Below are 12,730 nucleotides of genomic sequence, written 5' to 3'. Positions count from 1 at the left end.
ACTGAGGTTCGAACCGTGATTCGGCAAAATGTTGTAAATTGCAAAAATGGCTTTAGTAGCATAGCCTGGCGTGTGGTGTTGCGTTCGAGAGTTTCCTTCGAATTATTTATGTCCTTCGAACGATCGCTGGAGAGTGAAACGAGAGTGATTAATACCTACGGACGGGCGGTCACGCGAAGTGCGAAGCGCACAGGGTGTTCCTAAAGTTAATGGGCCGGCCGTGATGTTGACAAATTGCTTTTGATAATAAATAATACAATTGTGCAATTTAGCGGAGAGATGGGAGCCGCTGAACATTTTTCACGCTAAACATGAATTAATAGTTTTTTGTGTAGCTGCTATTTATTATACCTAAAAGTTGAGCATTATCTTTAATTCTGTATTACGACTGTCGTAGTGGTGCGACCCTCATATTGCATCACCTCAAGTTGGGTCTACCAACCTTTCTTACTTAAGAAGCTTTTTCTTGCGTTGCACGTGTTCGATCGGCTACTTTAAAAGCGTAATACGTCACACTGTTTGTCTATAGAATATGTTCTACATAAAAGTCCCCACACCAAAATAGCCTAAAAATATTAGTTAACTATCTTTGAAACAAAGGTATCTGATTATAGTAGACGTATTGTGTATTAATTCTTTATAAAAAAATATTAAATTTTATTAAAAATGGTCAAAACTAGGCGACACTCTGATTAGACCGATGTGATGGCGGCGCAGGGCAGAACATTTTTTGGCGGAGTGTGACGACCGGTGGTCACTCGTCCGCCGATCATTCATTTATATCACCTAATAAACTTGTAACTAAATTGTAAACATTCAATAAATCTGTGTGTAATTACCATTCGTTTGCTAAAATAGTATATACCATACTATTTTAGCAAACCGCCAAAAAATACCGCCACCTTTTTACGATAATTAAGATATACAGTACTATTTTCTTAATAGTTGTCATTATGTAGTTAATAAATATGCAGATTGACATGTGCTTTTTGTATAAAATTGGATTAAATGTATTTTATTGTGTCTATATGATGCAATATGTATTATATGATGCAAACTATAAATTGGTTTTTGAAACTAATCATAAAAATTAAGATAGTGGTTATGAAATATATGAAAAACTATACTTTTTCATTGTCATGTATTTGCTTGAGATAATTTATTTAATGAAAACAATTATGTTTATAATTGAAACAATAGCATTATGTAGAGATAATAACACTATATATTTTGTATATATTATACTAATATATTGATAGCTTTGCCGAAAAGTAAACATGTTTATTTTGCTAATTTGGCCTTAAGTTCAATATCCGTTATAGTTTAGCTCTACATGGCGATAATCCGTAAATAAGTATATTATCTGATGACAATTAGATAAAAAAGTCTTTATCTTGAACATGACATTGACATAAAACTTAATCTTTATAATACATAATATTATATTGTATAGTGGTGACAAATAGTTATATATGTTTGACGTTGATGTTTGAAAGTGTTTTGGCGATTTCTACTTTTGGGAATTATGGAATATTGCATTTATAAAGCGCATTTGCTTAAATGAGACAGATTTTTATTTTTTAATAATATTGATTAGATGCAGTTTAAGATAATTAAATCACGAGTAAATAGTATGTCTCATAAATAGGCCATATAAGATAATCTAAATATACCAGAATAATTTAAATTTAAATAAAGTAAATAAAATACTTCGTTTATAAACAAATTTTAATGAGACTTTACTAAGATTATTTAGTTAACTATTATATATATTTAAACACAATATATAAATAGTGGGTCTGCCAGGAAAATTGAGACAAAAAATCGCTAACAGCAGTACTTTTTTTATAAAAAGTATGAACCAGTTATCTTATAAGCTTTAATGGCACAACAAAGTATAACTCAATGTTGATTTTAAACATTTTTCAGTGGAATTTGTAATAATTTTTTTCGATGAAAAACAGGGAGTTTTCCAGACGTAATAGTCTTTCATCTACATTAAAGTTTTGTAGCAATAGATCTGGAAGTATGGATATGTAAAATTCGCCGTGAGAGCTGTAATTATGAAGCGCTTGTTTTGATTGCCAAAATCTAATACATCAGCTTTTGCTAATTTGGCGAGAATTGCTAGATCTAATGTCATCATTGAATTAATAAATGGAAACATTTTCAATTAATGGACTGTTTGCTTTTTGATTCAGTAGAAAAAAAACATTTTTTATCACATTTTTTTTATTGTGTTATTTAATTATATTTATATAGTAGTCCCAATAAGCTTGGACATCTTAAAACTAGTCGCTACATAATCACAGATCACATAAATTAAAAATACTTAATTCAAAAACAGACACTTTTCAAACACCTTGTATTGAATAAAATATTGATATCTCCATATTACGGCACAAACGTTTGCCAAGCAAGGTGATTACGAAGTTTCAATGACGTTATATTGACAAATCGCTTTTACACATTGCGTGCGAATTCTCTATGCAACCGAGACCCATTGAGAAATTTATTATATTTTTGTGTACCCATTTTCCGATAAGGGACGACTTTTATTGCGCGCTCGAAGGGCTTAAAAAATCATACGAGAGAAGGGAAAAATATATACATATATGAAGAAAAAACACGTAAAGTAAAAGTGCCGTTTTGTTGAATATGGTAATTTGAACACGAGTCGTTTTATGTGTAGCAACTATTTTCTTGCACGTTTTATATATGTACATAGGTACACAAGCCCCTTTTGACCCTTTGGCGTATGGAGTTTTTACAGAGATAGTGGTATGAGATATTTAATTTAAATTTTCAATCGTCGGCAAAAACAAGTTTATCAGGCGTGTAACACAATATGTATTGTATCGAAAATATTATTATCTAATCGCTTTTTATACATATGTTTCAATAATTTTTATTTGATCTAATTACAGTGGATAGATGCATAAAAAAATAATATATGTAAATATTCTTTTTATAAAAGGGTGTTTTTATACGTTTCGACACCTATATTCATGGCATAGTCACTGATTTATTCTCAACGGAAAAAATCACACGATTACAGTTAACGATTTCCGTTTGTGAATCATGAATGCGCGCTGATGAACAGTGCATATTTGATAAGATGCCGTGGTTCGGACTAATAATGCAAAGGGTAATTAATTGCGTTGCAGGCGAGCCAGGGGTCGTCGTGGATGGGGCCGCGGGCGCCGCTCGGTCCTCGCGTTCCAGGGCGCTGGAACTGGCCCAGCAGCTGGCGGGGGCCCTCCAGCACGCGGCTCCGCCCCCGCCCAGACCGGACTACACCACAGCCGCAGCCGTGCTCAGATGGCTTCAACCACATGGACATCACACGACAGTGAGTACCCCTGACATATTAATACGTAGGTTTATTTGGGTTTTGTAACACTATTTTAAAGCGATTTTTATTTCTTTGAATGCTATTAATATATATTGTAATGCTATTCAAAGACATTCAAAGTAAATATAATCTTATTTGAATTCTTACAATTCATGTTCAAAGGTCATTTTAAAAGAAATTGAGGTTCTTAATTCTTATTTCAAGCTTTTGAAATATAATGTTAAAAATCTGTAGCATTATTGTCAATAGTTTTGATTTGTGCAATATTATAAACACGCCTTGTCCTCTTAGCCACTAATTGTCTTCAACGAAGATCAGATCGAATTCTTAGATATCAGACTGGACCTGTAAAGCGGTATTTTTTTGGTCGTTTTGCTGTTGTTTTTGTCGGTACTTGGGGTAGCTCAACTTGAGTGATTTGACTGAACTCTCGTGTATTCAAAGTCATAAGCGAAGTAAATCGTTCCTGATGGAAACGTATTCCGAAAGGAAGTGTCGTAAATATGCTATGTTAGTGCTTATAAAACCTTTTTGAGATAAAGGAGATGCTTTCGCTTTTTCCTATTTACGACCCTCGGGTCAATGCAATGATTTAGAGCGGAAACTGACTATATTGTTGTCTGTTACTTTTATTATAAATATGGCTTTTAGCGTAACGTAACAGTCATAATTTAAACAACAATTTCACTGGGTAATTTTCCTGTTTGTCAAATTTCTCTATGACTTGTTAGCATGTGTGTGTTCTTTATATATTTGTATAGACACTGTCTGTTCTTTGCTTAGTACATTTGTAAATGACCTAATCCGCCGAAATCTCAGATTGTCACCTACAGTTGTATGCCATCGTCGTGATATAAAAACTATTTATGCAACTCGCAAATAGTTTTATGCGTAAAACCAATAATTTTGATAAATTCAAGTATCCCGCTCGATGGTTGCTCCCGACAAAAAAATATATTTATATAGTAGTGGAGTATATCCATGTCACAATTTTTTGTACAACTTTTTAAAAATGACATTGCCACTTGAGTTATTATATTGTCAGATCATTGCATATGTCTTAACGAATCTGCAACGAATCTATTTAATTATATATAGTACGAGCAGATATTTAGAGCAACGAACGAAGCAGGAATAACAACAGAGCGGCGGCTGAGTTATGTTAGTATCTGACAATGTTGCGAAACAAGCTGGCCTTAAAACACGTTGATTATAATTATTATGCTGACCATCTGTCAATATTAAGCTGACCTTGAGGTCAAAATACAGATCATATTATATAAATACTAGATATTCTTTATAAATACTGACTGAAAAAAATGATTCTGATTATCTGTCAAAATAATTCTTATCATTTAATATAAATTCCATCCAATTAATAAAAATATCTAAATATCTAATATTTATTCTGACCCAAAAAATATGAGCCTAAATATTTTTATTACGCTTTTAACACGTTGAATTAATTTTTTTGAACCATTTTTGTGCAGTTCAATATTTTAGCATATTTTCAATTTTATTTTTATTATATTTTGTTGTAACCTGACACGATTCTTTACAATGCATTACAACGGGTTAATTCTGTATCATCTTGCTAAATCAATCAGACATATGAAATGCTTTTAAGTAAGTGTTAACCACAAGACTTTTGTAGTCTGTGAATCGGTGAAATTTATGTAACTTATTATAATTTATATGTCACTTTGTAGCTGAGACTAGTTTTTAATAAATAAAAATTCGGGTCTGCTGCAGTGACTCGAACCCGCTGCCTCTAGGTTACTAGACTAGACCTTACGCACTACGCTACTCCGACCATACATTTTTAAACATAACGCGTATCTTACGACACGTTTTGACAACCTTTGATCTGACTTTAAACTCTTGTTTTCGCTTGAATTTTCGGTGAAAAATTACTAATTTAGATACAATGTGATATGTGATATAAAGATTTTCTGTGTGATTTATATTAATAACACCCGAAAGTTTTTCCTGAAATTATTTGTGCTTAGTAATCATTATTTAAAAATTATTTAAAATATGGCTCTTTATTTATAAGCTACATTATTAATATTAATTTATTATGGAAAAATATTTAACCATAGAATAAAATTATTCTGAGATTTTTATATCACAGTGCTTTCGTTTTTTTCTTATGGCGTTAATAAAAAAAAAATTAAAAAGCTTTCTCTTACTGTGTTTTGTCACAATAATAGCTCACAAGATTTCAAAGTTTTATGTAGTATGTTTTTATTTGCGGATTTTTTTTTGTGATATGATATGAAACACATGAAAAATATTAAATTAAAAGGTTAATTGTTTACACAAAATTAACATCTATTTTTTTTGCCAGGCTGTATATTTAATTAAATCATGTTTACTTATAGGTTACCATTTGTCGTTTAATGCTTGTCAAAGTTGTCTTTGTACTGAAGTCGCTTTGATGGGCGTTCGAGTGCTATTAATTGGATGTGTTTGTGTTGGTGTGGCTGTTGGCTATCTCGCAAACTAATTTTCCTTGTTTGCCCTATTTACGCCAAACGTCAAAACAATTTTGGTTAAATGAAGATGGTAGATTTGATCTTGTACGTGACAAGCCTTCCAAACAATATTGTGAACAATCAGGGCACTGTAATATGGGATCAAGCTGAGGTATAATTGCAATTCAATATAATTAAATGATTATCTTTATGCATTATTACGTTATACATAAGATTGAATAGATGTATTTATCCTTATTTACTGGTAGAGTAAGAATCGATTATGGTAGTTGAAGTGAATTAATGTAGAATGGCACTAATGGATCCTATTTACCAGTGTTGTAACAATATTCGGCACACGCTTTTATTTTTAGGTATAATAGTTTATTTTTCTTCTTCATCTGTTGATTCTTTACTGCTTTACGGAATATTTCAGTGGAATTGCTTTTTTGGTTTATATTTAGCTTGGTTTGGTTCGTATTTAAGTTCTCTTATAATATAACAGAGATATTGAAGCTTTCTTATTGTATTTTTATACGATGAAAAAATATGTCGTAAGAGTCTTGAAATCGTTTCGAAGATCAAGTTGAACTGTGGAAGTTCGAGACGCCTTGACTGGACCAAATCGCCATTAGTTAACATGCATGAGATGGAACACAGATGAAATTATTTGTTGCTTCTATGCAATAAAATACTATTAACCATAAAGTCGTAAAGCTTTTTATGCTTTTCTTTCATTGTTTTCTTGATTCTCGATCTTGCGGAAGCAATGTCGTAACTCCTTTGTGTTGTACATAATTATGCATTATAAAAATCTCAAGGGTGTGATTTGTTTCTTTTTGCTTTGCGTTATTTATGTTATTTTTTTATTATGGAAAGCTTATCGTTAATTTTCCCGCCTTGCTTGAAATTAACGTACACCAAAGTTCTTTCGTTCAGAACTTGGCATTAAAATAATAGCTTTCGCGTTACCGAGGTTATTGGCGTCGGATTTTAACGGCCCAGACGGTGGAGGCTTTAACGTTTGTGCCAAAAGTGAGCCTTGGAAAGTTTTGATCGAACTTGTGTATAAGGTTATGTGTTATAACATTATATATGGTAAATATGCTATACTGCGTCCAATGCGGCACTAGAAGCAAATCGATTTTGCATGGGTTGTGTTTAAGAACTTTAAGCTTAGTTAAAAATGTAATATTAATGGCCTAAGTGCAAGATAAATAATTCCAGCTTAAGTAAAAAATATTTAATTACTCCCACCATTTTGAAAATCTCACATCTCAAAATATCACGTAATCATATTTTAAAACAAAAAAAATAATTGTAAAACACTGTAAAACGATTAATAACAACTCTAGTGTTAAAAAATAAAGCTGACTCTAAAGTGATTAATAACCAAGTAAATATAGAATATTTTATTGTTATGTACTTAATTTTAATAATAAAAATAGACCATACAGTTTTTCGATCAATATATGTCATTTTTGTGATTGAGATAATTCACGAACACATACGCACTAATAATCTCGTGCTACTCGCTCGTAAGGAGGCAACCACAATTACCATATTTTATGTTAATTTAAAAAAAATTATGATGCGAATTAAAATAATTTTCCTAATATCAATAATCAAAATTTATTGTATTTATATTTATAAATGAATATATTTACATTCCATAAAAATGATTTACTTCTATACTGATAATTATATTAGTAATATTCAAAGTGGAGATCGTATTTACACAGAAAACACTTAAAAAAGTCTATTTTGTTGTCCTATTTTTAAAGAAATTTTGGTTTTATATATTTGGGGAAACTTAATAAACAATACAAATATTAATAAAGGTATCTATAAAAGGTAAATTTAGGATTAAACTAAATGTTTAATTTTACGTATGTTATTACGTATAATTTGCCATTGATTTATATAATTAATTGTATACTGTCTGATTACATAAAATACAACAATATTATTTACACACATCATAATTTATTTATTAAAAGTTTAACTTTTTTTGTATTGCTAATATTTGTATGGCTAATTAAATTTTATTTAATTGTAATATTTACAAAAATGCATCTTAATTTTCTTAGATATTAAAAAAACTGCGCTCAAATTGTATAGACAGAATACCAATTAATGATTATATATTTAAGAATTTTATTGACTAATTAATCTTGGACATTTCATTTTTCTTGGGTTATAAAGGTGTTAATGTAAGCTACTGGTCTATATAAATTACAATATGCTGTGATTATTTAAAATACAACAATATTATTCACATGCGATATGATTGATCTATTAAAAATTAAACTTCAATACGTATTGAACTAAAATCTAGTATCCCTAATTTACCAATCAAATCTTCATAAAATCCGTTAGTCTGCCCGATCCGCCATATTGTTTTAAAAACAAAATTTAAAAAATCTTACCTCAGTTGAAAAAATCTAAAGAAATTAATAAAGTGGTAAACTGTTTTATAACATATTTATTTCTTATGAAAATTATAAAAAAATATATATATAAAATACATCTACATATTTTTATATTAAAAAAATTATGTAAATTTTTGCGCCCTTATCCAAAAGGATTATTTTAATATAAAATATAAATATATTCTTAAAATATAAATTTTGATAAAGATTTTTCAGTTATGTTTTTTGCTTGATTACCTAGCGTTTATTTAAAACTTATAATTCTGTGATTTTCTATTTGTTTATCGGAATATTTAAAATAATAATAAAATGAGAAGCTTGTTGGTTAAAGTAATATTTATTTAATTAAAATATTTATTTATTAGTTTTAAATATATTTTAAAATAATTAAATTTGATGTAACAATATTCTTTTTATGCGTCATAATCATTCGGGCGGATTTTAAACATTTTTTATTGAGAACAGTTCGTCAGTAATAAATTTATAATATTCTAATGGAATATACATATTGAAAATAGTATGTTAATGTATACTCTAAATTTTCAATGCGTATGTTACTAGTAAATTATAAATTAATAAATTATCTTATAAAAGATTACCACTTGATCGTCCTTGACCGCTTAAACTAACACAAAACCACAAATTCGCCAAGGACGTAGCATCCAATAAACTGTTTGAATTAAAGGAAAACTCTCCTGGGAACCTAGCAGCTAATTCGACAAAGGTAGTAATACACAAACAAGCACAAGAGTGCTCAAAAGCACTACACACACACTTGGAAAACTAAAACGTACAGACCTCAGGGCACAAGAGAATCGACTTTTCCTTAGACGATTATGATCGGACTTAAAATAAATGTCACATCCTGTGTCCCTGGGCGTGGTCCTATAGGACAAAAAATAAAATCCCTATGAAGGCTATGCCTATGCGGATTAAGGTCAAATATTCATACGGGTGTGTCCTAGGAACGTCCGGATCGTGGACCATTTAATATTTACCACATTCTGGAATGCTCCGAATTTCTATTATTTTTTTGCGCTTTCTTCCTATTGGAAATTTTGCGGATTAATATCCTAGGATCGGAGGTCACGTTCTCAGTTATTTTCGTTGACATTCTCGCGGAAACGTTATTTCGTGACTTTTTATGTGGATCTGTGTATAAAAGAGGCTCAGGTGTCTATGTGTGTGCTGTTTAATTTTAGTACTATCTAGCAATGCAGATTTTATATACCTACTGTTGGCATTTATATTTTTAGAATATGGCGCTGAGTGAATCCAGTGTTTCTATTAAATATTTATGTGTAATTGAAAATAGTTTGTTGCTTCTCGACTGTAGTACATATTACTAACTTTTACTTACTAACTTAAATTATAAATTATTTTATAGTATATTTAAAAAAAAATATTTAAGACATAGAAATGGTCGATATTTTTATGTCAAAGGTAGATAGATAACAGTATTTTCATGTCGTCATTAAGAATCAAGAGCATCTTATGTTAATTGTGCCTTGTTATAGAAGCTTCGCTCCTTATTTCAATGATGTAGTGGTAGTGAATATTGAATTTTCAAGTCTGAAAAATAATGAATGCGATCTTTGTACTGCGTTCGTATAGAAAAAAATAGAAAATACAACAGTAATAATATTTTTCATTAAACTAATGCGTTTTCCATTTTATGGATACATTATTTGATATCTCAGTACTCAAACATTTCCGTTTTAAAACCAAAGTTTTTTCTCAACGCATCCCAACATACATATACATGTACATTGTATGTAAAAATCATGTTCTATATTATTGTTATCTAGAATTCATTTCAGTAAAATAAAAATAACATGCGATTTGTGTTCATTGTTAAGAAATATATCACGACCAAAAGTTTGAAGACCACTGCTACTCGGGATTTTACTTTTGATGATATTTGATTGTCATAAAATACAGTAAGGCTTGTGAAATCTAAAAATCTTTTAATATAAACATAATTGAAAAAATGTTATTTGTTGTAACCGTTTACTAAATGAGATAACGCCGCTTTTTGGAACACGGTTAAAACGGCTTTCCAAAAACGATAGAAAGCGTGGCTTATCGAAACAAAAAAAAATCGGGGAGTCATGCTTTTTTTGGTAGTTTTTGCAGTGACGTAGATATAGTTTGTGCCGCTCGGAGTGGTCCCTAAATTTGTCGTCCCTCAAACACATTTGAAATGAAAAAAATAAATTAATTTGAAAACACATATCGCAACAATGTGTAGAGTATGTCGTTCGCTAGTGGGTTTTTGGTTCTATGAAACCCGTTCCCTCTGTTAGGCGCCAGGGATATTAATGCTTTTGAGCCACGCCGCGGGTTAATGGATTTTAAGTCGTTCACAAAGAACAAGGGCCGCCATTCACCAAGTTTTCATCCTTGGCAAGTCGACCTCCGTCACAGAAAACTCCACCCATACACTTGGGCTTTAGTTTTAGGGCCTTCATTTAAGGCAACCTTCTAATCGGTGTCTTTAAATACTGCAGTATCCATAGAGAAAAGTCCCTTTTGAGAGCCAGTTACTTCATAGCGCGCCGCTGAGGGTCTGCGCCCCAGATACTATTTATTCTGTTTTAATTTTGATAATAAATTAAAATAATTTATACCGTTTATTTTTTGAGTTAAAAATCAATATTATACAATTAATAACACAATTGTGTGCTGTCTGATTACATAAAATACAACAATATTATTTTAATGCATCATCATTTATTTATTTATTAAAAGGTTAATTATATTTGTATTCCTAATAATTTTAGAACTACTTCAATTTGATTTTCTTTAATTGTGAAATTTACAAAAAATGTATCTTAATATTTTTTTAAAATATATCAGTATTGGGAAAATATTAAAAAAAATAAGTTGGGTAAATAAAATAACTTGAATTTTTAGAAAATAATAACTATTTATGAATATAAATTTGAGAATTTTAGCGATTGATTAACCTTAAACATTTTATTTTACTTTGTTAATGAAGGTGATTAAACTTCTATAAATCCACAAAATACAACAATATTATTTACACGCATTATAGTACTATTGCTACTTAACTACTTATAATTTATTTTATAATATAGTAAGACTTATAAAAATGTTTTTTTTTTAATACAGAAGAGTAGCTTTTTATCGATTTTAAGTCGATTTTGTTTATTGTAAAATTTACAAAAATGTACCTAATTTTATTTACAGTACTTTATAAAGTAAATACATATAAAAAATTGCGCTGCGCAGATTAACACGCTTGAATTTTATTAATAGAAAATTTCAGCGACCGACCAATTAACCTTTGACGTTTAATTTAACTTTGGTAATAGAGGTTATGAAAATTTAATAAAGGCCACTGATCCATACACTTAATAATACATTGTCTGATTACATAAAATACAACAATATTATTCACATGCGACATACTTGCTCTATTAAAAATTAAATTTGAATACATTTTGAACTAAAAACTAATAGCCGTAGTCTTAATCAAATTTTCATAAAGTTTTATTACCAAATTAAAACTCTTGAAAAAATCGCATATCAGTTAAAATAAAAATGTTTTATAACATATTTATTTATTATAAAAATATATTTACACATGTTATATTAAAAAAATGCCATATGTATTTTTTAATATTATATAAAATATAACAATATACTTAGAAAATACACGTTACAAAGATTTTTACTTTATTACCTAGTGTTTTATTATAATACGTTTTCTCAAAGTTGTTATACTTTTGGGAATTTCTATTCACCCTTAGAAATATTTAAAATAATAATAAAATAAAAAACAACTTACGTTTGAATTTCTCTCGTGTCTGTGAAAATGGAATTAGTGATTATTATATAGTTATAATTTCAATAGATCATCATAAATTATGTTTTCTTATATTTTCCTAATCTTGCGTATAGTGGTGCAGAATCCCATTGGATTCATTGTGTTTTTTAATTTCTTTCGTGTAATTATTATATAATTATAATTTCGATCGATCATTACAGATAAGGTTTTACCAGATTTTCGTAATCTTACGTATAAATATACTGATGATTAATTAAATTCGATACATAATAGGTCATTAAGTATAAAACATCTTGGATAATGCGCTACTTTAGCTCATTAAGAATACCTCAAAGTTTTATATTATTTTTTGCGTTTAATTAATTAATAATTTTTAAATTCAAGGTTATTGATTTTGTACAAAAAAAAGTTGAGTGGCACTTAATATATATTGAAATCTTTAACTCTGTTTTGAGTCCATAAAATACTGGGTTAACAATTATTCATTTTAGACAAATTTTTCACAATTTTCTGTCACAAAAATTAGATAAGCTTAATTCAGATTTTTAATGAATGTACCCCCAAAATGGTCTCTTTTTGAAATATATGGGTTTTCAACATTTTTGGTCTGACAAAATAAAATTAGTGCAACGATATTCGTGATATGTTGTTA

The 12,730-nt window shown here is 29.4% G+C and overlaps 1 protein-coding gene across 6 annotated transcripts in view; it reads left to right on the top strand.

The window, feature by feature from the left end:
- Liprin-beta (liprin-beta 1) overlaps positions 1-12,730 on the top strand; it is a 118,725-nt gene that overhangs the window by 49,909 nt on the left and 56,086 nt on the right. For all 6 annotated transcript variants that reach the window (XM_088190074.1, XM_088190073.1, XM_088190072.1 and 3 more), the window contains exon 2: positions 3,168-3,352. In XM_088190074.1, coding sequence (XP_088046200.1) covers positions 3,168-3,352 — 185 coding nt within the window. The remainder of the gene's footprint in view (positions 1-3,167; positions 3,353-12,730) is intronic.

This window comes from Plectrocnemia conspersa, unplaced genomic scaffold (genome assembly GCF_051122295.1).
Source record: "Plectrocnemia conspersa isolate PC_06_02 unplaced genomic scaffold, ASM5112229v1 ptg000008l, whole genome shotgun sequence".
Lineage (NCBI taxonomy): Eukaryota > Metazoa > Arthropoda > Insecta > Trichoptera > Polycentropodidae > Plectrocnemia > Plectrocnemia conspersa.
The sequence above is the reverse complement of the archived record's forward strand: the minus strand, read 5'-3'. Positions and strand labels throughout refer to the sequence as shown.